The following is a 23955-nucleotide window of genomic DNA, read 5'->3' on the forward strand; positions in this document are numbered from 1 at the left end:
TACATTTTATAGGTGAGAAAACTAACTTAGAAATTAAATAACGTGCATTTCTTTCTTTTAGTTTTCTTCCCTAAGACTTCCTTGAAAAATTTCTAGCTCTTGTAAGGAAATGTGTTCATTCATAAAGAATTAAGCATGATTGCTGGACAGGTTATCCTAGCATGCTACTTTACCTATATGATGGTTAACCTGAAATAGCTTGGTTGTTTAGTGTCAACTCTACTGGAGAAAAAGCTTATCCTAACTTTAAATGCATCTCATTTCAACACAAACATGAAACATATTGTTACTTAGTTAGAGCAGAAACATGCCAGGAATAACTTTCAATTCATACTCAGGCGGGTGTTTTTAATAGAGACACTGAGTAGGCTTATGTTGGAATTAAGACTTTGGGTCTGATTTTACCCTTTATTGGGAATAAAGAGCAACATTACAATTTAGGATCATCAAATGACAAACTCGGTGAGTGCTGACCACAAACTTGGCCTGAACTCTGGGAGTTACATTTTCCAGTTCAGGGCATAGCAGAGTGAACATGTGCAGGATCTTCTCCCAAGGAGGCAAGAAGCATATTACTCAGCCCCCAAAAGGAATGTGGCTCCTGGGAAGTAAGTACCAGGCTTGATAAACCATCAATGATCTTCATTACAGCAAATCAGGACATCTAATTTTTCAAACTAATTGTAGGCAGAAGAGAGAATAAGTCCAGACTGACTTATAAATTGATCTGGATGACTACTAAAATGTCCTCCATTCCCGACTCAGCAAAATCTTCAGAGTGACTGTTGGAGCAAGGAACCTTTCATATGCTCCCAGTTATTATACAGCGCATAGAGGCTGGTAAGTGTCAGTCCTGCTAAACCACCTCGTGCTATCCCCCGAAGGCCACCTGAAAGAATGGGAAGAAAACAAAATGAAGTGGCTTTGTACTGTATAGTGTCTATCGTCAAAGGTTTTAACAAGTCATAAAACTGAGACACCGTATTTGTAAATATTTCATCCCAAACAGGAGGAAATATGTTTTAAAGTAATATAAGGAACCAAAAAACTAGTCCAGGAGATAAATCCACCAAATCAATTGTTTATAAATTAACTGAACAAAATAATATGAATACATAAACTTCTGTATTTTCAGATTCTCAACTTTTTAAAATTGTTTAATACGTTGTCAATTTATTCCTAATCTCATTGGCAGTAATGATTTTATTTACTCTTGACAGACTTACCATGAAAGTCCCAACCAGATCAGTTATTTCCTCCTAGTCCTGTTGTTCAAAACTGGTACATTCAGAGGATTTAAAGCTGTAATGTAAATAAGCTGACACCCTACTTGAAAACAGTAGCTTTCAAACCCTGGGCCAGGTCCTCTAAATATTAGCTTTGAAGATTCAAGAACAGTGGTGTTAGGGAACGCTATAATCAAGCTTTGCCTTGAGTGCTGATAACTTACCTCACCCCCCAACTGCTGGCCTGATATATCTGACAATCTCCCACAACCAATGAGCAGTGAGTGAGTCACCTAGCACCACTGTACTAGTCGAAAAAAATTGAAAGGCTAGACTTTGAACTATTGACAGCAAAAGAACAATTTCTCATGTGAAGGAACATATTTGTAAAATATTCCAACAAGTTATTTAAAAACAGTCCCAAAGTTTAATAAGAGGAAGCTGCAGATGAATTTCTCAATTGAAAATGCTCTAAACGTTTTGGTTACAAAATGTCTTATGAACTTACCGTGAAGACAAGCCAAACCAAGAAACTCCACAGGAACAGGGGTATCCAAACAAACTTCAGAAGCTACCTAGTATGTTCCTCCAGCTCCACAAACAAGTAAAATATCTTCAACTTCAGGGAGCCTTTGCTATCCATATGGAGTACTTGTTTTGAGTCATTTGTCAGGAAGACAAAGGTGGGGTGGACCTCTAGTTCCAGGGGTTACTTTGTTAGAGGCCCTTTAGTTCTGTACCAGCCAATTCACTGAAGAACAGTGAAGCTGCAGAGTTACACTTTAGAACTGCTTTGCAACAAGCTGCTTCTGTCCAACAAGCTGGCTCCAACTGATAAGTTAAAGGACCACTCCCTCTAGGAATCTCTCTAGTCTGAAGACTTCTGATAGCTAACCTGCTTCAGTTCTCAGGCTTCCACTGTGAGGTGCCATAATTTTCTCAAATAGACTCAAACAAGCTGAAGACGATATCTATAAACAGCTGTCAAATATGGGAAGAGGAACCAAAACTTTAAAAACAAAAAACACCATTAATCAAAGTAATTGGAGATGTTTCTTCCACATCCTCTACATGTCATATGTAGACTGTATACATGGCAGTTGAATTCACAACTATGTTCAATGTAGTTGAAAAATAAAAATTGGAAAATAACATACATTCAACTTGCTAGCTTAAAACAATCTGTTCAGTAAAGGATCTAACTGGTGTCTCTGACCAGTCAGTCAGTCAAAAAACTGTAGTTAACTCATTAATTACATCAAATCCCTAAAATGGGGAAAAATAAAAACAATAAAAGGCACAGGAGAATAAACATGGCTAAGCTATCTGCTATAGCCTGAATATTGCTCAGTTATTAGACCAATGAAGATTCTCTCTCACAGGTCACCAAAATGTAATACTCTATTTTGAATGAAACAAAAAATGAATACTTTTTCAGAAACCGTCTCCTGAGACCAAACATTCAACTTCAGAAGAACTCCCCTGGACCTTATGTATCTACAAGATTTTGAGGTCTGCCCACTGGTTTGGAAACACCTGCAAAGAGTTTCCTCCTAAGGACTAGGGAGGGACTTTCACACTGGCTTCTGGCTATCGAGCATCTCTGGGAAGGCCCTTTGCTGGAGGCAGGAGGGCGACGGGAAAGATGGGAAGGAGAATTAAGTCTCCTAAAAGAATAATTCAGTTCCTAGAAAGCTTTCTACTTTCTGGCCAAAGTGAAGCTTAGTGCAGATCAATTAAGTCACTTCTATAATGGCTAGAAAAATATTTCTAGGAAGAAACTAAATATATATAGTAGTGTTCAATTTCTTTACCATGTGAAGAATATAGTGTCCAATTTCTTTTTCAGGTTTGCAAAATATTCCAACCAGTTATTTAAAAATAATCCCAAAGTTCAATAAGAGGAAGCTACAGATAAATTTCTGAACAGAAAATGCTTAAAACATTTGTGGTTACAAAATGTTTTGTAAACTTATTGTGAAGACAAGCCAAGAAACTCCACAGGAAGTAGCCTTTCATCACGTCAACCATGTTTTAATTTTAACTTTTCCCATTCATTTCAGGTTTCCAAACTGAAATTGTTAAAACCAGGGTTGCTTGGTAAAGGACCTCTGCTTTAAGCTTTCTGTAATCAAAAACAACCTCTGCCCAACTAAGCACAGGAAGTCCATCAGCAAATATACCTGCTTTGGACATGGAGTAACCAAATAAGGCCAATGGTCAATCTATAAAGCAAAACAAACATGAGACTCATGTTTCAAAGTTTCACCTTCTATCCTGCTGGATCCTTACAACTCTTCCAGAAACAAGGGCAAGTATTGCCACTTCTGAAGATGAAAATGGGACCCAGAATATTTAATTCAAGTGCCTTGTTTGTGAGATACAGAGCTGGTTCATTAGAGTTTACACAACTGAGATTTACTTTAGCACTGGGATCAGCAATCTGTTTAAAAAAGGACAGACAGTAAAGGGCTTTGACGGCCAAAGGCTATTATGTTAGTACTTAATAAGCCTTTAAAATTTAACTATTTAAAAATGTAAAAAACATTCTAACCTACAAACAATCAACAGGTGGTTGCCAGCAAATCTCTAGAGACTCTTGCTTTAGACAAGCAGCATCACTTACATTGAGATGGTGACTAAACATTTTGTTTTTATTTTTTAACTATAGTCCATGGTTCACTGTGTGTTGTACAGTCCTCTGTTCTGTTTTGTTTAAATTTCTTTTAATTAAAATTTTTTTTTAATTTAAAACAACCTAAAATTTCTCCTTCTAGTTACATTCATATATATAATTCAGTGTTGTTAATTATGTTCAATGTTTAACACTAATCACCCACTAGCCTTGGTGAAGATCAATTATCACATTCTTTAACATGGAAACGGAATTATTATTAAGGCATTAGGGTTAAATCCTCAGCAATAAGTACTTTATGTAACTTCATTTAAAATTCCTCACAACACTGTGAAGATATTCGTACTCCAATTTATACATAAGCAAAGTTTTAAGATGACTGTTTTCAAAAGGTCAAACAACTGTGATAGATATTCCCAATTTTTTAAATCATACTTTTGGTTTTAAACAGCTTAATTACTATATTCATTCCATACCCATGCCTCTGAAAGCTATCTTTACTCATGTGATGGCTTTCTTATGAATTAGACATCTGATTAGCTAATTGTGTATTTTTAGTAACACATCTGTAGCATTTTTACTCCACAGCCATGAGAGAAGTACCAAAAGGATTATAAAATCCAAGTTTTCCTGAGATATAACAGGCATTTTCTATACTGAAGGTAGACTGCATTTGGAGTTTTATCCTTAAAAGCTCATAAAGTTTCTTGGACATTAAAGCTACTGCTAAAGGCAGCCCCACCACTCCCTAATTTGTTACACATTTCCTGGGTTAAGGACAGCTCTGAATCTAAGAATGTACTTAAGTATCTAATCTAAGACATGTTATGTATATTTGTAAGATAGGAAAGGTTGAATATTTGATATTATCAAAGGAAGTGGGAGCCTAATTTTCTGTGTCAAAGACACAGAAACAACATTTATAAACATTAGAAAATGTTACAGAAACAACATTTATAATACAATCTGGGATACCTCCAATATAAAATATAAAAGAGAAAGTTCTCAGCTCAAAAGAGGAAAAAATAATTCTATGTCAAAAGCCAATTAAGTAATTTCAGTTTCCATTCCAATTGTATAACACTGAGAAGGTAAATAATCTGCTGATCCAGGATTCCAACATCAGCTCAGTTTCTGGCTTAACAGAGCTCAGTTCACTGAAATCACTCTAACAAAGGGAAATCAATATCTTTTGTTAATTTATGGTTTAGTATGAACTCAAGAAGACAAAACACAGAATTACGAATTCTGTGTGGTAAGAATACAAATAGATTTAACTGCCAGATTCAAGGATTTGGAAACATCATCAGACACTAGTTTTAGCATAGAGCTAACACAAACTGTTAAGAAAAGTTTACATTTAGGGGAGACGCTAATTCTTGTCCACTTAAAATATTTCCAATTGCCAATGTACTTATGAAAAATAGAAATAAGAAAAAAAGGAAAGGTGTTTAGAATGAATGCAGGTATGGAGATATTTTGATAGGAAGAAAAATCATGAGAAAAATACATAAAAAAGGAGTATGAAAGACTTAAAAAGAGGCTCATTTAAAGGAAGGACTGTGATGATGCATGTTGGTTTAGGGTCTAATGCTTATTTAACAAAGTATGTGAATGTTTTTCAAAGGGTTTGAATGTCATTAGCAGATTTCCTGTGACATGTGACCAGGAGTCCACCAGAACAAGAACAACTGTAGTTCTGTTAACATCTGTAAACTTGGGAATCCTAAGAAACCTGGTCACATATCTTTAGGAGGTAAGGCCTCAGAAACCAAAAGATAGGAGCATACCCCTCGCCCCCACCCACCCATGCAAATCTCCAACTGATTAATCCTAAACTTTCTGTGAGAAGGTCCGTTTGTAAAAGCAAAGTAAGTAAAAGTAAAAGGATATACAAATTCGTTACTTCAGATTAAACTACTACCATCAGGGAAGTTGTTAAAATGTTCTGCTTATCAGTACCTAAACAGAATGCCAGGACTTCAAAATTAAACTTCACACACCAAAGAGAGAATCCTCCCATGAATAAAAATTCATGGGCGAACAGCCATACTATATAAAATGCTTCAACAAATCGAGTTAGATTTCCCTGGAACCACGCTGAGGAGGGTGTATGGATTTGGACCACAGAACAGATCGTTTCTGCAGCTGTATTAACTGCTCGCAGGTCCTGGACGGGGCAGAATTCCCTGGTTTGAGCTTTTTTCATGGGCAACAGTGGAGTGTTCCATGGAGAGTTGCACAGTCGGATGATTCGGTGTGCTTCTAACCGCACCAAGTGGCTTTAAATCCCTTCCAGAGCCTTTTGAGGGATTGGATACTATCCCATTGCCACGAGAACAGCTACTAGGGGAGTAGAAACGATACAGAACAGCTCCCGGAGCCACGACAGAGATCAAAAAGACAGCGTACCCCATCCTGAAACGACTGACTGGCTGGGAGAACCCGCTCCGCTGAGATCGCCGAGGGGCGCGGGCTTCCCCGGGCGGGGTGGCAAGCGGCCGGAGTCCCTCCCCTCCTCCTTCCCGGGCCTGCTGGCAGAATTGGGCAGGTGGTCCCCTCAAGCCGCGGGGGCTGGTGCCACGACCACGCGCAGCCCCCCGGACCAACTGAGAGAATTGGATCGGAAATCCCCAAGCCGCGGAGAACAGTGACTGGGGGGGTCCCTTCCAAACATGTGACTCCCCAGTCCGGCTGGGAACAGAGCACTCTCCCGGGCTGCGGCGGCTGGTGCCCTCCCACCACGCTTGGCGCCCCGGGCCGACTAGGAAATTCGGACGGGCGCTATCCCAGGATGCGGCGGCCGGCGACCCTCCCCGCGTTCGGACCCCCGGGCCGGCTGGCACTCTTCCAAGCCGCTTCGGCTGGTGAACCTCCCCCACGGCGAGAGTTTTCCAAAGTTAAAGGACCCACAGCACCTTTTACTGGTGGGACCCGCAGACAAACGTGTGCCACGAGCGCCACCTACTGGGCAGGATAAGAACAACAGAACCCAGAGATTTCACAGAAAAATCTTTCAACCTGTTGGGTCCAACACCCAGGGAAATCTGACTAAATGCCCAGACACCAGCAGAAGATAACGGATCACGCTCAGAAAATTGAAAATATGGCCCAGTCAAAGGAACAAACCAATAGTTCAAATGAGATACAGGAGCTGAGACAAATAATGCTGAATATATGAACATAAATGGAAAACCTCTTCAAAAACGAAATCGATCAATTGAGGGAGGACATGAAGAAGACATGGGCTGAACAAAAAGAAGAAGTAGAAAAACTGAAAAAGCAAATCACAGAACTTATGGAAGTGAAGGATAAAGTAGAAAAGACGGAAAAAACAATGGATACCTACAATGATAGATTTAAAGAGACAGAAGATAGAATTAGTGATTTGGAGGACGGAACATCTGAAATCCAAAAAGAAACAGAAACTATCGGGAAAAGAATGGAAAAATTTGAACAGGGTATCAGGGAACTCAAGGACAATATGAACCACACGAATATATGTGTTGTGGGTGTCCCAGAAGGAAAAGAGAAGGAAAAAGGAGGAGAAAAACTAATGGAAGAAATTATCACTGAAAATTTCCCAACTCTTATGAAAGACCTAAAATTACAGATCCAAGAAGTGCAGCGCACCCCAGAGATTAGATCCAAATATGCGTTCTCCAAGACACTTACTAGTTAGAATGTTAGAGGTCAAAGAGAAAGAGAGGTTCTTGAAAGCAGCAAGAGAAAAACAATCCATCACATACAAGGGAAACCCAATAAGACTATGTGTAGATTTCTCAGCAGAAACCATGGAAGCTAGAAGACAGTGGGATGATATATTTAAATTACTAAAAGAGAAAAACGGCCAACCAAGACTCCTATATCCAGCAAAATTGTACTTCAAAAATGAGGGAGAAATTAAAACATTCTCAGACAAAAAGTCACTGAGAGAATTTGTGACCAAGAGACCAGCTCTGCAAGAAATACTAAAGGGAGCACTAGAGTCAGATATGAAAAGACAGAAGAGAGAGGTATGGAGAAGAGTGTAGAAAGAAGGAAAATCAGATATGATATATATAATACAAAAGCCAAATGGTAGAGGAAAATATTATCCAAACAGTAATAACACTAAATGTTAATGAACTGAATTCCCCAATCAAAAGACATAGACTGGCAGAATGGATTAAAAAACAGGATCCTTCTATATGCTGTCTACAGGAAACACATCTTAGACCCAAAGATAAACATAGGTTGAAAGTGAAAGGTTGGGAAAAGATATTTCATGCAAATAACAACCAGAAAAGAGCAGGAGTGGCTATACTAATATCCAACAAATTAGACTTCAAATGTAAAACAGTTAAAAGAGACAAAGAAGGACACTATATACTAATAAAAGGAACAATTAAACAAGAAAACATAACAATCATAAATATTTACGCACCGAACCAGAATGCCCCAAAATACGTGAGGAATACACTGCAAACACTGAAAAGGGAAATAGACTCATATACCATAATAGCTGGAGACTTCAATTCACCACTCTCATCAATGGACAGAACATCTAGACAGAGGATCAATAAAGAAATAAAAAATCTGAATATTACTATAAATGAGCTAGACTTAACAGACATTTATAGGACATTACATCCCACAACAGCAGGATACACCTTTTTCTCAAGTGCTCATGGATCATTCTCAAAGAGAGACCATATGCTGGGTCACAAAGCAAGTCTTAACAAATTTAAAAAGATTGAAATCATACACAACACTTTCTCGGATCATAAAGGAATGAAGTTGGAAATCAACAATAGGCGGAGTGCCAGAAAATTCACAAATACGTGGAGGCTCAACAACACACTCTTAAACAATGAGTGGGTCAAGGAAGAAATTGCAAGAGAAATTAGTAAATATCTCGAGGCGAATGAAAACGAAACAGAACATATCAAAACCTATGGGACGAAGCAAAGGCAGTGCTAAGAGGGAAATTTATTGCCCTAAATGCCTATATCAGAAAAGAAGAAAAGGCAAAAATTCAGGAATTAACTGTCCACTTGGAAGAACTGGAGAAAGAACAGCAAACTAACCCCAAAGCAAGGAAAAGGAAAGAAATAACAAAGATTAGAGCAGAAATCAATGAAATTGAGAACATGAAAACAATAGAGAAAATCAATAAGACCAGAAGTTGGTTCTATGAGAAAATCAATAAGATTGATGGGCCCTTAGCAAGATTGACAAAAAGAAGAAGAGAGAGGACGCAAATAAATAAGATCAGAAATGGAACAGGAGACATAACCACTGACCTCACAGAAATAAAGGAGGTAATAACAGGATACTATGAACAACTTTATGCTAATAAATACAACAATTTAGATGAAATGGACAGGTTCCTGGAAAGACATGAACAACCAACTTTGACTCAAGAAGAAGTAGATGACCTCAACAAACCAATCACAAGTAAAGAAATTGAATTAGTCATTCAAAAGCTCCCTAAAAAGAAAAGTCCAGGACCAGACGGCTTCACATGTGAATTCTATCAAACATTCCAGAAAGAATTAGTACCAACTCTCCTCAAACTCTTCAAAAAAATCAAAGTGGAGGGAAAACTACCTAATTCATTCTATGAAGCCAACATCACCCTCATACCAAAACCAGGAAAAGATATTACAAAAAAAGAAAACTACAGACCAATCTCTCTAATGAATATAGATGCAAAAATCCTCAACAAAATTCTAGCAAATCGTATCCAACAACACATTAAAAGAATTATACATCATGACCAAGTAGGATTCATCCCAGGTATGCAAGGATGGTTCAACATAAGAAAATCAATTAATGTAATACACCATATCAACAAATCAAAGCAGAAAAATCACATGATCATCTCAATTGATGCAGAGAAGGCATGTGACAAGATTCAACATCTTTTCCTGTTGAAAACACTACAAAAGATAGGAATACAACGGAACTTCCTTAAAATAATAGAGGGAATATATGAAAAACCCACAGCTAATATATCATCGTCAATGGGGAAAAACTGAAAACTTTCCCCCTAAGATCAGGAACAAGACAAGGATGTCCATTATCACCACTATTATTCAACATCGTGTTGGAGGTTCTAGCCAGAGCAATTAGACAAGAAAATGAAATACAAGGCATCAAAATTGGCAAGGAAGAAGTAAAACTATTACTGTTTGCAGATGATATGGTATTATATGTTGAAGACCCGGAAAAATCCACAACAAAACTACTAGAGCTAATAAATGAGTACAGCAAAGTAGCAGGTTACAAGATCAACATTCAAAAATCTGTAGCATTTCTATACACTAGTAATGAACAAGCTGAGGGGGAAATCAAGAAATGAATCCCATTTACAATTGCAACTAAAAGAATAAAATACCTAGGAATAAATTTAACTAAAGAGACAAAAAACCTATATAAAGAAAACTACAAAAAACTGCTAAAAGAAATCACAGAAGACCTAAATAGATGGAAGGGCATTCCGTGTTCATGGATTGGAAGACTAAATATAGTTAAGATGTCAATCCTACCTAAATTGATTTACAGATTCAATGCAATACCAATCAAAATCCCAACAACTTATTTTTCAGAAATAGAAAAACCAATAAGCAAATTTATCTGGAAGGGCAGGGTGCCCCGAATGGCTGAAAGTATCTTGAGGGAAAAAAACAAAGCTGGAGGTCTCATGCTGCCGGACTTTAAGCCATATTATGAAGTCACAGGGTCAAAACAGCATGGTATTGGCATAAAGATAGCTATATCGACCAATGGAATCGAATAGAGTGCCCAGATATAGACCCTCTCATCTATGGACATTTGATCTTTGATAAGGCAGTCAAGCCAACTCACCTGGGACAGAACAGTCTCTTCAATAAATGGTGCCTAGAGAACTGGATATCCATATGCAAAAGAATGAAAGAAGACCCATATCTCACACCCTACACAAAAGTTAACTCAAAATGGATCAAAGATCTAAACATTAGGTCTAAGATCATAAAACAGTTAGAGGAAAATGTAGGGAGATATCTTATGAATCTTACAATTGGAGGTGGTTTTATGGACCTTAAACCTAAAGCAAGAGCACTGAAGAAGGAATAATTAAACACTTTTGTGCATCAAAGAACTTCATCAAGAAAGTAGAAAGACAGCCTACACAATGGGAGACAATATTTGGAAATGACGTATCAGATAAAGGTCTAGTATCCAGAATTTATAAAGAGATTGTTCAACTCAACAACAAAAAGACAGCCAACCCAATTACAAAATGGGAAAAAGACTTGAACACACACCTCTCAGAAGAGGAAATACAAATGGCCAAAAGGCACATGAAGAGATGCTCAATGTCCCTGGCCATTAGAGAAATGCAAATCAAAACCACAATGAGATATCATCTCACACCCACCAGAATGGCCATTATCAACAAAATAGAAAATGACAAGTGCTGGAGAGGATGCGGAGAAAGAGGCACACCTATCCACTGTTGGTGGGAATGTCAAATGGTGCAACCACTGTGGAAGGCAGTTTGGCGGTTCCTCAAAAAGCTGAATATAGAATTGCCATACAACCCAGCAATACCATTGCTGGGTATCTACTCAAAGGACTTAAGGGCAAAGACACAAACGGACATTTGCACACCAATGTTTATAGCAGCGTTATTTACAATTGCAAAGAGATGGAAACAGTCAAAATGTCCATCAACAGACGAGTGGCTAAACAAACTGTGGTATATACATACGATGGAATATTATGCAGCTTTAAGACAGAATAAACTTATGAAGCATGTAATAACATGGATGGACCTAGAGAACATTATGCTGAGTGAGTCTAGCCAAAAACTAAAGGACAAATACTGTATGGTCCCACTGATGTGAACCGATATTCGAGAATAAACTTGGAATATGTCATTGGTAACAGAGTCCAGCAGGAGTTAGAAACAGGGTAAGATAATGGGTAATTGGAGCTGAAGGGATACAGACTGTGCAACAGGACTAGATACAAAAACTCAAAAATGGACAGCACAGTAATACCTAATTGTAAAGTAATCATGTTAAAACACTGAATGAAGCTGCATCTGAGCTATAGGTGTTTTTTTTTTTACTATTATTATTACTTGTATTTTTGTTCTCTATATTAACATTCTATATCTTTTTCTGTTGTGTTGCTAGTTCTTCTAAACCGATGCAAATGTACTAAGAAACAATGATCATGCATCTATGTGATGATGTTAAGAATAACAGATTGCATATGTAGAATGGAATGATTTCTAAATGTTGGGTTAATTTCTTTTTTTACGTTAATTAATAATAAAAAAAAATGCTTCAACAAATGAATTAAACCTACAACTCCCCCAAACAGACAAAGCACTTCAGGGAAGCAATACAAATGATCACAAAACTACACAAGCTGCTCAATGTCACAAGAAACCAGGAAAAAGCAAAATAAAACATCAAGATATTTTCATCAACTGACTTAGAAAAAATTGACAGTTGATGACACTTAAAATTATTGGCAAAGGTAAGAAAGTACTTTGAAGGCCAATCTAGCATTAGTTATCAACAGTTTAAATACATAGATTCTTTGCTCAAGTAACTGAACTATCAGCAATTCATCGTCAAGGAGAAGGTGGTAGTTGAACAAAGATAAGAAGGGGATGGGGATGAGGAAGCACACGAGCTGGATGTCTGGGACAAGCAACATTAGGAGAAGGTAGCAGCAAGAATGCAGGCCCTGAAACAGGAGTGTACTTGTTGTTATCAGAGAAACAGTAAAAAAGGCAATGGAAGAGTGGTAGAATATGGAGTTGGAAAGATGCCAAGAACAAAATATATAGCATATAGAGCGTCCCATGCCACGTAAAGAATTTGGCATAAATGGACTTTACCTTCTAAATGCTAGCATTTTCAACTAATTATAAGTTTTAAATGTTTATTGTACCTTTCCTAGAGTTAAGCATTAAGTCTTTTAAAGAGTATACCATCTACACCAGGAAATGTTAACTCAGGGTTTATAAACCTTCTAAAACTTCCATAAGATTTTCACCAGCTGTAAAAAAGCAACCACTATATAGACTAAGAACTGATGGCTAAAAACAGTCTCTGAAAGAATTGGGGTTGCAAGAAAGGGACAGATGGAAGTGCGGGAAGCCCATGTTAGCTATTCAAAGTCACATGTATTGCTTTCACAATATAACAAAACTAGGAAAGGAAAAAAAAAACAACAAACAAGTAGGAAATAGTCTTCTCCTTTTCCCTCACCATCCCCTCATCCAAACAGTGGTGAAGTTCACTACCTATCACCCAAGCTGAATGAGGTCTTATCACAACCCAGAACCTTCTGTAATAATTTTTATTGGCCAGTTTGACTTTAGGGCTCAATCTCCTCCCTACCCTCTATTTCCAGTTTACGCTCTCTCAAGGGAGGTTCGAATTCAAATAGCTTCTGACTAAAAATCTACCTTTCAACCCAAATTTAAATTCCTTACCCTAGCTTTCCATGCTCTTATCCTGTCTTTCCAGACTTCTGCCACACTTGCCTTAAGCACATCATATAGACCAGGAGATAAACTTGAAATCCAGTCCATCATTTCAAGTCCCAGCAAAACTATTATTACTCCTTTCAAGAAATTCTCCTGATTTTTTCCTTTCTCTATCCTGGAGTGAAAAAAAAACACTATGGGCTCTGGAGTCAGGCTTTGGGAGTTTAGGCCACTAAACAGCTGTGTGTGAGCAAGTGAGAGTAACTTCCAATGAATGAAGAAGACTCTGTGTTTAATGTTACTCACCTGTACATTTGTACAACATTCCTGTCATGGTTCCGGCCGCCACTGTGTTAAGGTCATCTTCTGCACCTCGTGTCTTCTCGATGATGACACCAAATGCACTATAGAGCAAAGCTACAGGGGAAATGGATCAGCAATAAAACTGTGTTACGGAGACAGTATGGCAAATATATATAGGTAAATTTAGCCTTTGGATGTAACTGTATAAGCATTCAAAGATATATAATGATCACAGGACTATACTTTGTAATAGCAAAAACCTGTAAATAAATAAAATGCCCATTAAGGGGGACTGAATCAAAGGGACATTTCATGTCATAGAAACATTATATCCTCACTTAAAAAGAAAATATATCTGTATTAATATGGAAAGCATGTGTGTGTGTGTGCACACACATGACTCTGGATGCAAAGAAAATGGAAAGATTCAGAAGAAACATTAATAGCAGCTATTTCTGGAAAGTACCACTGGGAACTTTTTAATAGTCACTTATATTTTATCCATAATAATGATACTTTAGGTTAAAAAAAATGCACTTCCATTACAAGAAAAAATCTAATATTTAAAAAGTAAAGGTTAGTTCTCATACATTTAGAAACTGTAACAGTAGCACCATTTAGTTCTAACTAGCTCTTCTTGCAAAATACCATTCTCCCATACTTCTAAAGGTTCTTATGAGGGACAAATGCATTAACCTTTCTCAAAATTATAATCACATTTAAACTGCCTCTCCCATCACCCACTACCCAAAACCATTACAAGCTCAGGCTTACAGTTGCTCTGTTGTGATGTTTTTATATTTCTATAAAAGCTTATCTTCCTGTTTTAACTTATTTAGCTGAAACTGAACATGAGCACAGCCTTGTGATCAATCATATGACAACTGGAACTCCAGGGTGATAAGCCGTTCAACTGGGCTTAGTGCCAAGGGGATTTCTGGAACCAGGGCTTTCAGTGCTAAAACCGGCAAAGTCCCAGGCAGACCAGACAGCTGATCACTCTAGGTAACCAAACAACCCAAAGGGAATGAAGGAGGGTGACGGTGTGGCTTGGGGAGAATGTGGGTGGGAGCAATATACGCAAGTGGCTATCTTTAGGATTCCAAATTACAACTCTTTCTTCAGGGTGTGACAATGTACTGCTTCTGAGTCCTGTGGCAAGGCTGGGATCTTACATTGTCACAACAGAGGCGTACTATCTTTGCAAGGAGATGTCTCTGCTTCCTCTTAATTAATCTGCCACAATGAAAAGGTTTTAAGACTTTCAACTAGTTCATAAAGAAAAACTTAGATATTAGGGTATTTAGTGCCACAAGTATACATTATCAGCAATCAACAGTCATTCAAAGAAACATGATATGAAAGTATCCAGTTCTTAGTCACCAAATATTACTAAATTACCCTTTGCCTAGAACGCAAATGTTTCCATTATCTACAAAAGTCGTATCACAATTGGGGCAATTAGGTCTGTGAAATCTACTCAAGTAGATAGACTGCTGAACAAGCTATTAGGAAAAGAGCAAGAGTGCTGGATTAATCTGTCAGGCTTCACTACAGGACCTTGAGCTTTTCCTAGCATAAAAGCCCTTTGCCTTGATCTAAATCATCTGTGTTTCATTTAGTTCAAACATTTTTTTTTTCCCCAAACATAATTATATTTGCTGTCCTGCTTAGGCAGCACAGTATGTAGTATTTAAAAAGATTAATAGCATTCAGAATTATACTGGCACCTGGAATTACATCATTATGCAGTTCTCAGTCTTTTCCTAAGTAGTATTTACACAATTCACCAGAATGGAATTACATTTTTTTTTTATACCATATCCTAGGACCAGAATTTTGGTTGGTCAAATTGTGCATGACACACACTCCTTCTCTTCAATAAATAAATAAAATAATTTATTATCAAGCAATATCTCTACTTACCTAGAGAACCTAGAGTATTAGCCCAAAGTGCCCCTTGCCTGGTCACCATATTCAAAATCCTACCAGGACAGAAAGAGAAAGATCTGTGTTTAGAAATCACTTTTTCTCTCATATAGCTTTTAAAATCATAATAGAAGTCCTTTTAAATGCAAAAAACCAAGCCCCCAAGTTCTCTTAATTTTTAAATTTATTTTAATACATCCTTAGATTTCCATAAAGATGACTCTTATTCTCTATATATGAAGGTTAGGTTAAAACTGGCAACACTATGGGCTATGACTAAGGCAAATTCTTATTAAATGTATGCAGATTCTTAACCCTAACTACAAAGGCTGTGAATCACAGACTAGAAAGGACTCTGTAAAGAAGTTTACAGAAATTCATCTATGTAAGAAAATGCCATTATAACAATGACAAACTACCCAGATTTCCTTAAGTGGAGGGGAATATAAAGTATATACTTAGAATATAAAATAGAATCAAAGTACACAATATAAATTAGATCAAAATATAGACATAAAGCAGATTAAAGCATAAAACATAAAGTAGAATCAAAGATAAATAAAGAGAAGGAAAAAGTAGTAGTGGATGTTGAGGAAGCACAATCTGTCTGCTCCCAGACTAGCACTGAGCAGCCAAGGTGAATGCTCAGCACACTCTCAGGAAGCACAGCTCTGCCTCATATCAGTGCCAACCACCACCAGAACGGTGATGGAGGCAGATGAGGGGACAGACATTGCTCTACCAGCAGTGTAACACCATCACAGGAGAGAGTCTGTCTGGACAGCTGACTACTGCTGGAAATTAAAGTTACAGTAACAAAAGGAAAAGAACTCACTTACATGATGCTCTAAAATAACAAAAATTTCAATTATTTCTCAAAGGTTGTTTGAAAAAATTAGCAATATTCACAAAGACAACTATACTGTTTAAGTAATTATGTTATATATTTGTAATCTATTTTAATTACAGCATTTTAACATGCTTTAAAAACCATTTATTTTCTTTATTGTATTTCTGGTGACACTGCAAATTGCTAAAATCTTTGGGAATATAATTTAACTTCATAGCCCCATTTACTGGGCCCTTACCTATTTCAAATTTATAGCATCTCTTGAAAATCCTTACAAGCAGACATTAGTGAAAGCTTGCTCCAAATCAGAAAACTAGTAAGTAATGAAGCTAGAATTTAAAGCTACATAGATTTGCCTGGCTCTAAACCTTCTGTTCTTTCCATTACGAAATGCTGTCTCTTTAATATCTAGGAAGATCAGAACGAAAAAGCATATAAGATAAAAGATTAAAAATCTGATAAAAAAAGGCATACCAATGCAACTGTCTTCAAGGAAGTTAATAAGTTTCTCAAAAAACAAGGTTAGTTTTACTAGGAGACCTACCACTTTCAAACTGATATTAAATAATGATTTAGTGCTATGACATTGGATATATATTTCAAAATATAGGAGGAGTTTGTTGAGGAAGGATTATTTTTCACTGTACTAGTCTGTCATCTTTGCGTCTATTCAAGAATCTCCATAACATTGTACATGTAGAATGATTTCTAAATGTTTTGTTAATTTTTTTTTAATTAATCAAAAAAAAGAATCTCCATAACACAAAAATTAAAAAAATTATTGGAACAAGTGACAAGAAATATTAAGAATATAAAAAAATTCATTCCAGATCAAGCAAGGGCAGCAAGCCATTAAAGAATAGTAACACAAAAAAATCCGCAGGCTTTCAAGTTACCCAAGGTCGTACAAGATTACCCAGGGTCAATTTTAGTATATCTGCTGCCATCTGCTGGCTAAATAATGTCAGAAAGATGGGAGTCTAAAAAGTGCCCCAAAACAAAACCACTAGAGTATATACAGATTCCATGTATAGAAAGTATAAAAAACACAAACTAAACAGTACGGTATTTAGGGAGTATCAACAGGAGTTGATAATGTTTTATTTCTTAAATAGGTGAACATATACATTTTATTTACTCTCCAACTCTTAACTCTAAACTTTCCTTTCTCTGCAAACTTCAGTTTTCTGAGAAGATTGTCTTAGTCCCTTTAGAGCAACCTCTAAGTTCTAGAAGTTTCACTGAAGTTTTCTGTAGCTCTCCATTTCAGAAATGAAGAATGAATAAGAAGTTCAAGTGAAATGACAGCAGACCTAGCAAGCACTCTTATGTGCTTATTTCTTCAATACCATGACCTCTGGTTCTGCAGGAACCTTGAATAAGCCAGACATCGTATTAATAATCCATCAATTTGGAAAGCATTTCATATAGTACTGAAGAAAGGAACAGGTGTTGCTGAGCTGATTTAGGTTGAGGTAGCACCAGTTGTTTGAGGGATACTGACTCAAAAAACACTCCTTTTTAATGCTTCAACTTATTAACTTGCTCCCTTAGTTCATTTTATTTAGAGCAAGATAAACTGAAAAACAAAAAAGTAAATCAAAACTCTAAATATTTGTAATGTCAAGGAACCAACAAAGCAGAGGCTAACATTCAAACCCCACTACATGACTCACTGTACATTTCTTGGTTTCGACCAGGCCATGGTTTGGGTTTCCTTCAATCCTAGTCGTAGACCATTCATTGCCCCAAATGCAGCCCCTAGTAAATCAAAACAATATTCATCCAAATAACACAGCTATAAACATTATAATTCATTTATAAACAACTGCAGTCTGGATTCTTTCCATTGTTATTTAACAGAAAAAGATGATAAATTTAAGTAATAGTTTAAAAAATCTGAAGCCAATTCATTAATTGCTTTTGATTTCAAGCACCTTCAACTACTTGGATTGAAGACACTTAAAAAACAACAACAACAAATCATACCCACCTGTCATGCAACACCCTCCAATAGTAAAGAAGGCAAGTTCAAATCTGCCCCGGGTTTTGTTAGCTCCAGTAGGTAAAATAAACTCATCTGTATCCTAAAGGAATAATGAAAACCAGGCTGAGCTCCCCCGCAAAATACAGTTTTTGCAAAATATTTTAAAATTTCTCACAGAGAGTAAAATATTAATTTAACTCAAACTCAACTCTACTTATTCAAATGAAAATAAAACTTTTCTGCAAGAACAGCAACACCTAAAGAATAGTGAAATGAAATCTACTATATATAGTTATGATCTTTAGAGCTTAAGAGGGTTGTTGGTTAAGAACTTTGTTTCCTTCTTAATGTAAGACTGATGGATTGTATGTAATCCACCTTAATGATGAAGTAGCAATATATGAAAGAGAAAGAACAGCTCTAGAGAAAGGCATACTGATAGCCATGACTACCAGAGAAAATAACGTTCATTCTGTAGCAACAATTTACTGAACATCATCTAACAACGTGTATGACCAAAATGATCATTAAAAAACAAGGAAATCTGTAAAAGTATAACAGTTTGGATGAATTACGCAAAGGCAAATAATCTTAAGGTTTTTAAATGTTTGGGGGACATATATTTATTAGAGAATTTTAGAGAACTAAAGACTTTCTTTCCAAAAAATGTACATACAAAATAGAACGTGAACCCCTTAAAAGCCACCTAACAACCCTAGGTTAAGGAAAGTTACTCTAAGAGTACAATATGATAGCTGATTTTGAAGAGAGTCAATACATTTTTATGAACAACACATTTAATTCCTCTTCTCAAAGCTTTCCACACCAAAATGGTTAAATAAGTCTCTGATGAATTGCACACATCTTCAGCAAACAAATCTTCCAATCTAAGAACATGGAATGCCTTTCTATTTATTTAAATCTTTAATTTCTTTCAACAATGTTTTGTACTTTTCAGAATGTAAGTTTCGTACCTCTTTTGTTAAACTTCATTACCTAAGCGCTCTATTCTTCTTGATGCTGCTATAAATGGAACTGTGTTATTTCATTTTCAGATTCATTGCAATGAATACAAAAAACTGATTCATGAATATTCTATCTTGTATCCTGCAACATTACTTTAAACTCGTTCACTAATTCTAATAAATTTTTAGGGGATTCTTTAGGATTTTCTATATAACAAGAACACGTTACCTGCAAATAGAGACGGTTTTACTTCTTCCATTACAATCTGGATGCCTTTTATTTCATTCTGTACCTAATTTCCCTGAACAGAACATCCAGCAAAAGGCTGAATAGACGTAAAACACACAGGTATTCTTGTCTTTTCCTAACATTAGTGGGAAAACATTCAGTCTTTCAACTTTGGGTATGATACCAGCGTGGATTTTTGGTAGATGCCCTTTATCAGTTTGAGGATATCCCCTTCTGGTTCTATTTTGTATGTTTTTTTAATCATGAAGGGGTAATAATAATAATAATTTAGTAAAATTATTTTTTGCATCTACTGAGATTCTTACATGTTTTTTGTCCTTTATTCCATATACATATATAGTTTTTCCTAACTTTTTAAAAAAATTGTGAAATATAACTTATATTCAGAAAAACAATAAATTTCCAAGTACATTTTAACAAGTAGTTATAGAACAGATTTTGAAGTTTGGTACGGGTTACAGTTCCATGATTTTTCATTTTTTCTTTCAGCTACCCCACGACACTGGAGACCAAAATAAATATCAATATAATGATTCAGCAGTCATACTCATTTGTTAAGTCTTATCTTCTGTTATACTTCTTCATCTCCTTTTTTTTGTGATAAATAACATATATACAAAAAAGCAATACATTTCAAAGTACAATGCAACAATTAGTTGTAGAACAGATTTCAAAGTTCGGTATGGGTTATAATTCCACAATTTTAGGCTTTTACTTCTAGCTGCTCTAAGGTACCAGAGACTAAAACAAATATCAATATAATGATTCAGCAAGCATACCCTTTATTATATATTGACATGTACAGAACATTAATTGATTTTTGGATGTTAAACCAACTTTGCACTATTGGGATGTGCACATACTACTGGCTGAAGCCTCTGGATTAGTTCAGTCTGGCACCGTGATACTGCAAACTGAGCTTTTAAAAAACCTGCCATTTACAATTTTACCTGTGTAAATAAGGATTTTCCCCGTACAAAAAACACAAAAACAAATACAAAACCAACCAACCAAAACAAAACAAAACTGAGGATGCTGAGGCTAATATAAATCTTAAATTTGTATATTACTAATTTCAAATGTTTGCATTCATCACAAGTTAATTCTTATAAACTTTTAAACAAAATTATAAATCTGACCTAATAAAATAAACACGTAGTGAGGTACAAATTTTTCCGCCTATTCTTATATAAACAGATTCTGTTTTAAGAGTCCCAGGCTTTTCATTTTTATTTACTCTTTTTTGGGGGGGTGCATGGTCCTGGAATCGAACCTGGGTCTCCCATATGGAAGGAGAGTATACTACCAATGAACCACTCATACACCCTCATTTTCATTTACTTTTAACTTGGTACTAATGCTTTCTTAAAAACTTTGTAACTACCTACCACAATTTGTTCTTTTTATTAATTCTTTGTTGTTTTAAGAAAATGAACCTTAAAAGAAAGTCAATCAACTGGTTTCAGGGAGATGTAAGCCAAGTACCTAAGATTTGTGAGAAAAAAAAGGGAGACCAGAGACTTGGTGGCTTCAGAAGTACATGTCATACAAACATCCAAGTCATCATAAATACCCAGCAGTTTTCCAAAATGGCAAAATAAAACACCAATTTAGGAAAATTATAAAAGGACTAATCTTAATCTTACCTGCACAAGATAGCGAGGATCCACATTTAAATAAGGAGACAGAGGGTTCATACCAGTTACTAGAGAAAAAACAAAATGTCGTATTGCAACAAAATTATTTAAAGCTATTTCATTTGGAGTTAATTCAGTGATTGTTACATGGGTTTTGTAATTCGAATTTATAGGCTCACTGATTGTCAATGCACCCTGCCCTTCTCTTAAGGCTTACCCTTCCTATCTGGCAGGCTGGGGGCGTGTCTCCTCCTGGGGCTCTCAGCCCCAACTTGGTCTTGCACTGGTGGTGCAGATTCTCACACCAAGAAAATATGGGCCATAATATAGGTTTAATCATCAAACTAACAGGAAACACAGCCTATGTCAATTATAGAACTAACTACTTTCTACTTTGCTGAAATAATGCTTGGTAACTACACAAATTGCAAAATAAGACCAAGAGAAGACAAATTTCATGGGGGAAAAAAACGTGTGTTTAAGGCAGTTTCTTCAGATCTTAGAGCTGACAGTTGCTGTCTTGAGTTACCACGGCAGGGAAGAGAATTCTTTGGTCATCACCATGGGGATGGGTAGTGACCAAAGAAAATACAAACCTTCAGAGATGCAGAAATGAATTTCACTAACTTTAAAGAGAGAAAACTATATCTAGGAAAATCATCTTTCTTTCATTAAAAATTTAACTTCTGACTACCTCCATATCTCAAGTGATTGCTCACAAATGTCTACATTACCCATGACTGTTGTCTTTTTAATCAATTCCAAGTCCTGTTCTATTTTCAATATAGATCTTAAACTGTTATTTATCACTATCTCCATTGCTACTACCCTAGTCCAACATCAAGTCTCACCTTGACTATAGCCACAGACTCCTACCTAACTGGAATTCTTGCTTCCTCCTGCCCCTTTGGTTACTTTCTATATACCAATCAGTGATTTTTAAAGGAAATTCAATCACATCACTCCCTTACTTAAAGCTTTCTAATGGTTTTTCTCTATAGTTGATCAAATCCCAAATTCCTCAGGATGGTTTACAAAACTTACCTTAGCTGTGATTCCCAGCCTCTCTGACCTATTAACTCCTACCATTTCAACCCCCTTGCAACTCTGCAGACACACTGGCTTAACAGTCAGTTGTTTCTCAAACATGACTGTTTTGTCTAATGGCACGCATACTAGCCAACTTCTCTGTCTGGTCACAGCTCAAATGTCATCTCCACTGAGTGGCTTCCCTTGACCACCTGCTCCAAATTACCCCTGTCCCATGACCATCTCATGATCCTGTTTTATTTCCTTTACAGCACTTGTCATTATCCAAAATGCTTTTATGTGTTAACTGGCTCACCTCAGGAGGATGCAGGAGCCACAAATGGAGAAATTTTTTTTTAAACTGCTGTAGCCCCTCACCCTGAAAAGCAGCTGGCACACTGTAGGAGGTACTTAATTAACACTGTTCACCTTACAGTGCCTCAATTTAATCTTCAAATCTTTAACCTAATCAAATCAATTTAACAATATTTCATCACATTAAGGAAGTTCCCTTTGTGTTCTGAAATTCAGAGTGCCTAAGTCATTACATATAGTATAATTTGTGTTCTGGACCCAGTTCTGATACTGGTGACACTATGTATATAAAAGGGCACTTTTTGTCCTTGAGTGTGAAAGTCCTACAGAAACATGTCCAGGGATTCTCCAAAGAGAAAATACTTTGGCAAAGGGCTTATCCACCACCAACTTTCTATTATTTTTATGTCCAACTTCTAATTTATACAGTTGAATATCTACGACTAACAAGTTTCAAACACCTGAAATGCATATTCCTAGGATTGAGGGCAGGGCAGGGATAGGGTTTCCACGTCTCTGCACTCTGCATCTTGCATATTTCTCCACCTAGAATCCCCACTTGGCTTCTCTCTTCATGTCTGTAAGTCACCTTTAAAGTTCAGCTCACTTCCCAGTTCCTTCATATGGTTTCCTGGCTTGGCTCAACTCATATATGTTTACCTCTTAAATGGACACAATTATTCAACGTTTTGCCTTCACGGCTAGGTAGGGAAATGGATATTGATGTCGAATACGTGGCTGTTAATAAGCTATCTAAAGACTCGCTATATGGAATATATTTACTCACAGAGCTGGGCTCCCTCTTAATATAAGGGCCAAACACACAGGCAACGTATCCGAAGAAAGAAAAAGCACCACTTTGGATACAAAATGGAGAATACAAGCAGCATCAGAGTTCAGGTCAACCTCAGAGAGCCTCTCCGGGATTCACGGGCCCCCAAATCCTTTCAATCCTCAAAAGACACTCTAACCCCTCCTGGAACTGAAACTTGTGAATGCCCGCAAAAAAAATAATAAAAAGAATAAGGAATACCACAAGGTCGTGTAGTCGCAAAATGAATCAGAATCAGAAATAGTCGCAGGCTAGGCCCGATACTTACAAGGAACGCCGGCCAAATCCGCGTGCGAGTAACCCGCTCCGCCGGCTCCGAAAAAGCCGGCCAAGCCCCCCGTAGTTTTGTTTCCACTTCCCCCGCCGCCCTCCATGGTGTGCCTGCGCCTGCTTCCAGCCGATGCCTCAAGCCGGGGTCGTCCGCTCGGCCGTTGCACCTCACTAACCGCGGGGAGACCCGCGTTGCCACCGCCTCCTTCACACGCTGACCTTCCGGACGGCAGCGCTCGCTAAACTCGC

The 23955-nt window shown here is 36.9% G+C and overlaps 1 protein-coding gene and 1 non-coding gene across 4 annotated transcripts; both read right to left on the reverse strand.

The window, feature by feature from the left end:
* Nucleotides 1–327: 327 nt before the first annotated feature.
* LOC143653532 (mitochondrial import inner membrane translocase subunit Tim23) lies at nucleotides 328–23952 on the reverse strand. Of its 3 annotated transcripts, none has more exons than XM_077124624.1 (7): nucleotides 23705–23952; nucleotides 21270–21328; nucleotides 18415–18508; nucleotides 18098–18182; nucleotides 15569–15627; nucleotides 13646–13756; nucleotides 328–889 (listed from the first exon to the last, which is right to left on the reverse strand). In XM_077124624.1, the coding sequence occupies exons 1-7, from the start codon at nucleotides 23808–23810 to the stop codon at nucleotides 774–776; spliced, it is 630 nt and encodes a 209-aa protein (XP_076980739.1). In that variant the 5' UTR covers nucleotides 23811–23952; the 3' UTR covers nucleotides 328–773. The 3 variants fall into 3 exon arrangements, with proteins under 3 accessions (XP_076980739.1, XP_076980741.1, XP_076980740.1); XM_077124626.1 differs by lacking the exon at nucleotides 23705–23952 and adding an exon at nucleotides 21478–21591; XM_077124625.1 differs by lacking the exons at nucleotides 21270–21328; nucleotides 23705–23952 and adding an exon at nucleotides 21478–23613.
* On the reverse strand, nucleotides 16174–16370 carry LOC143654684 (small nucleolar RNA SNORA74). Its single transcript, XR_013161880.1, has one exon. It is a non-coding gene; the product is annotated as a small nucleolar RNA SNORA74 (small nucleolar RNA).
* Nucleotides 23953–23955: the final 3 nt, after the last annotated feature.

The sequence above is a fragment of the Tamandua tetradactyla genome, chromosome 13 (genome assembly GCF_023851605.1).
Source record: "Tamandua tetradactyla isolate mTamTet1 chromosome 13, mTamTet1.pri, whole genome shotgun sequence".
NCBI classification, from domain to species: Eukaryota; Metazoa; Chordata; class Mammalia; order Pilosa; family Myrmecophagidae; genus Tamandua; species Tamandua tetradactyla.

Excerpts from the sequence above, each read along its gene's own strand:
- LOC143653532 (XM_077124624.1), bottom strand. The coding sequence starts at position 23,810 with ATGGAGGGCGGCGGGGGAAGTGGAAACAAAACTACGGGGGGCTTGGCC. Across the intron at positions 15,628-18,097 it reads TCGAAACCAAGAAATGTACA|GATTTTGAATATGGTGACCA; the intron begins GTGAGTCATGTA and ends CTGTCCTGGTAG. Across the intron at positions 890-13,645 it reads AATGTTGTACAAATGTACAG|GTGGCCTTCGGGGGATAGCA; the intron begins GTGAGTAACATT and ends CCATTCTTTCAG.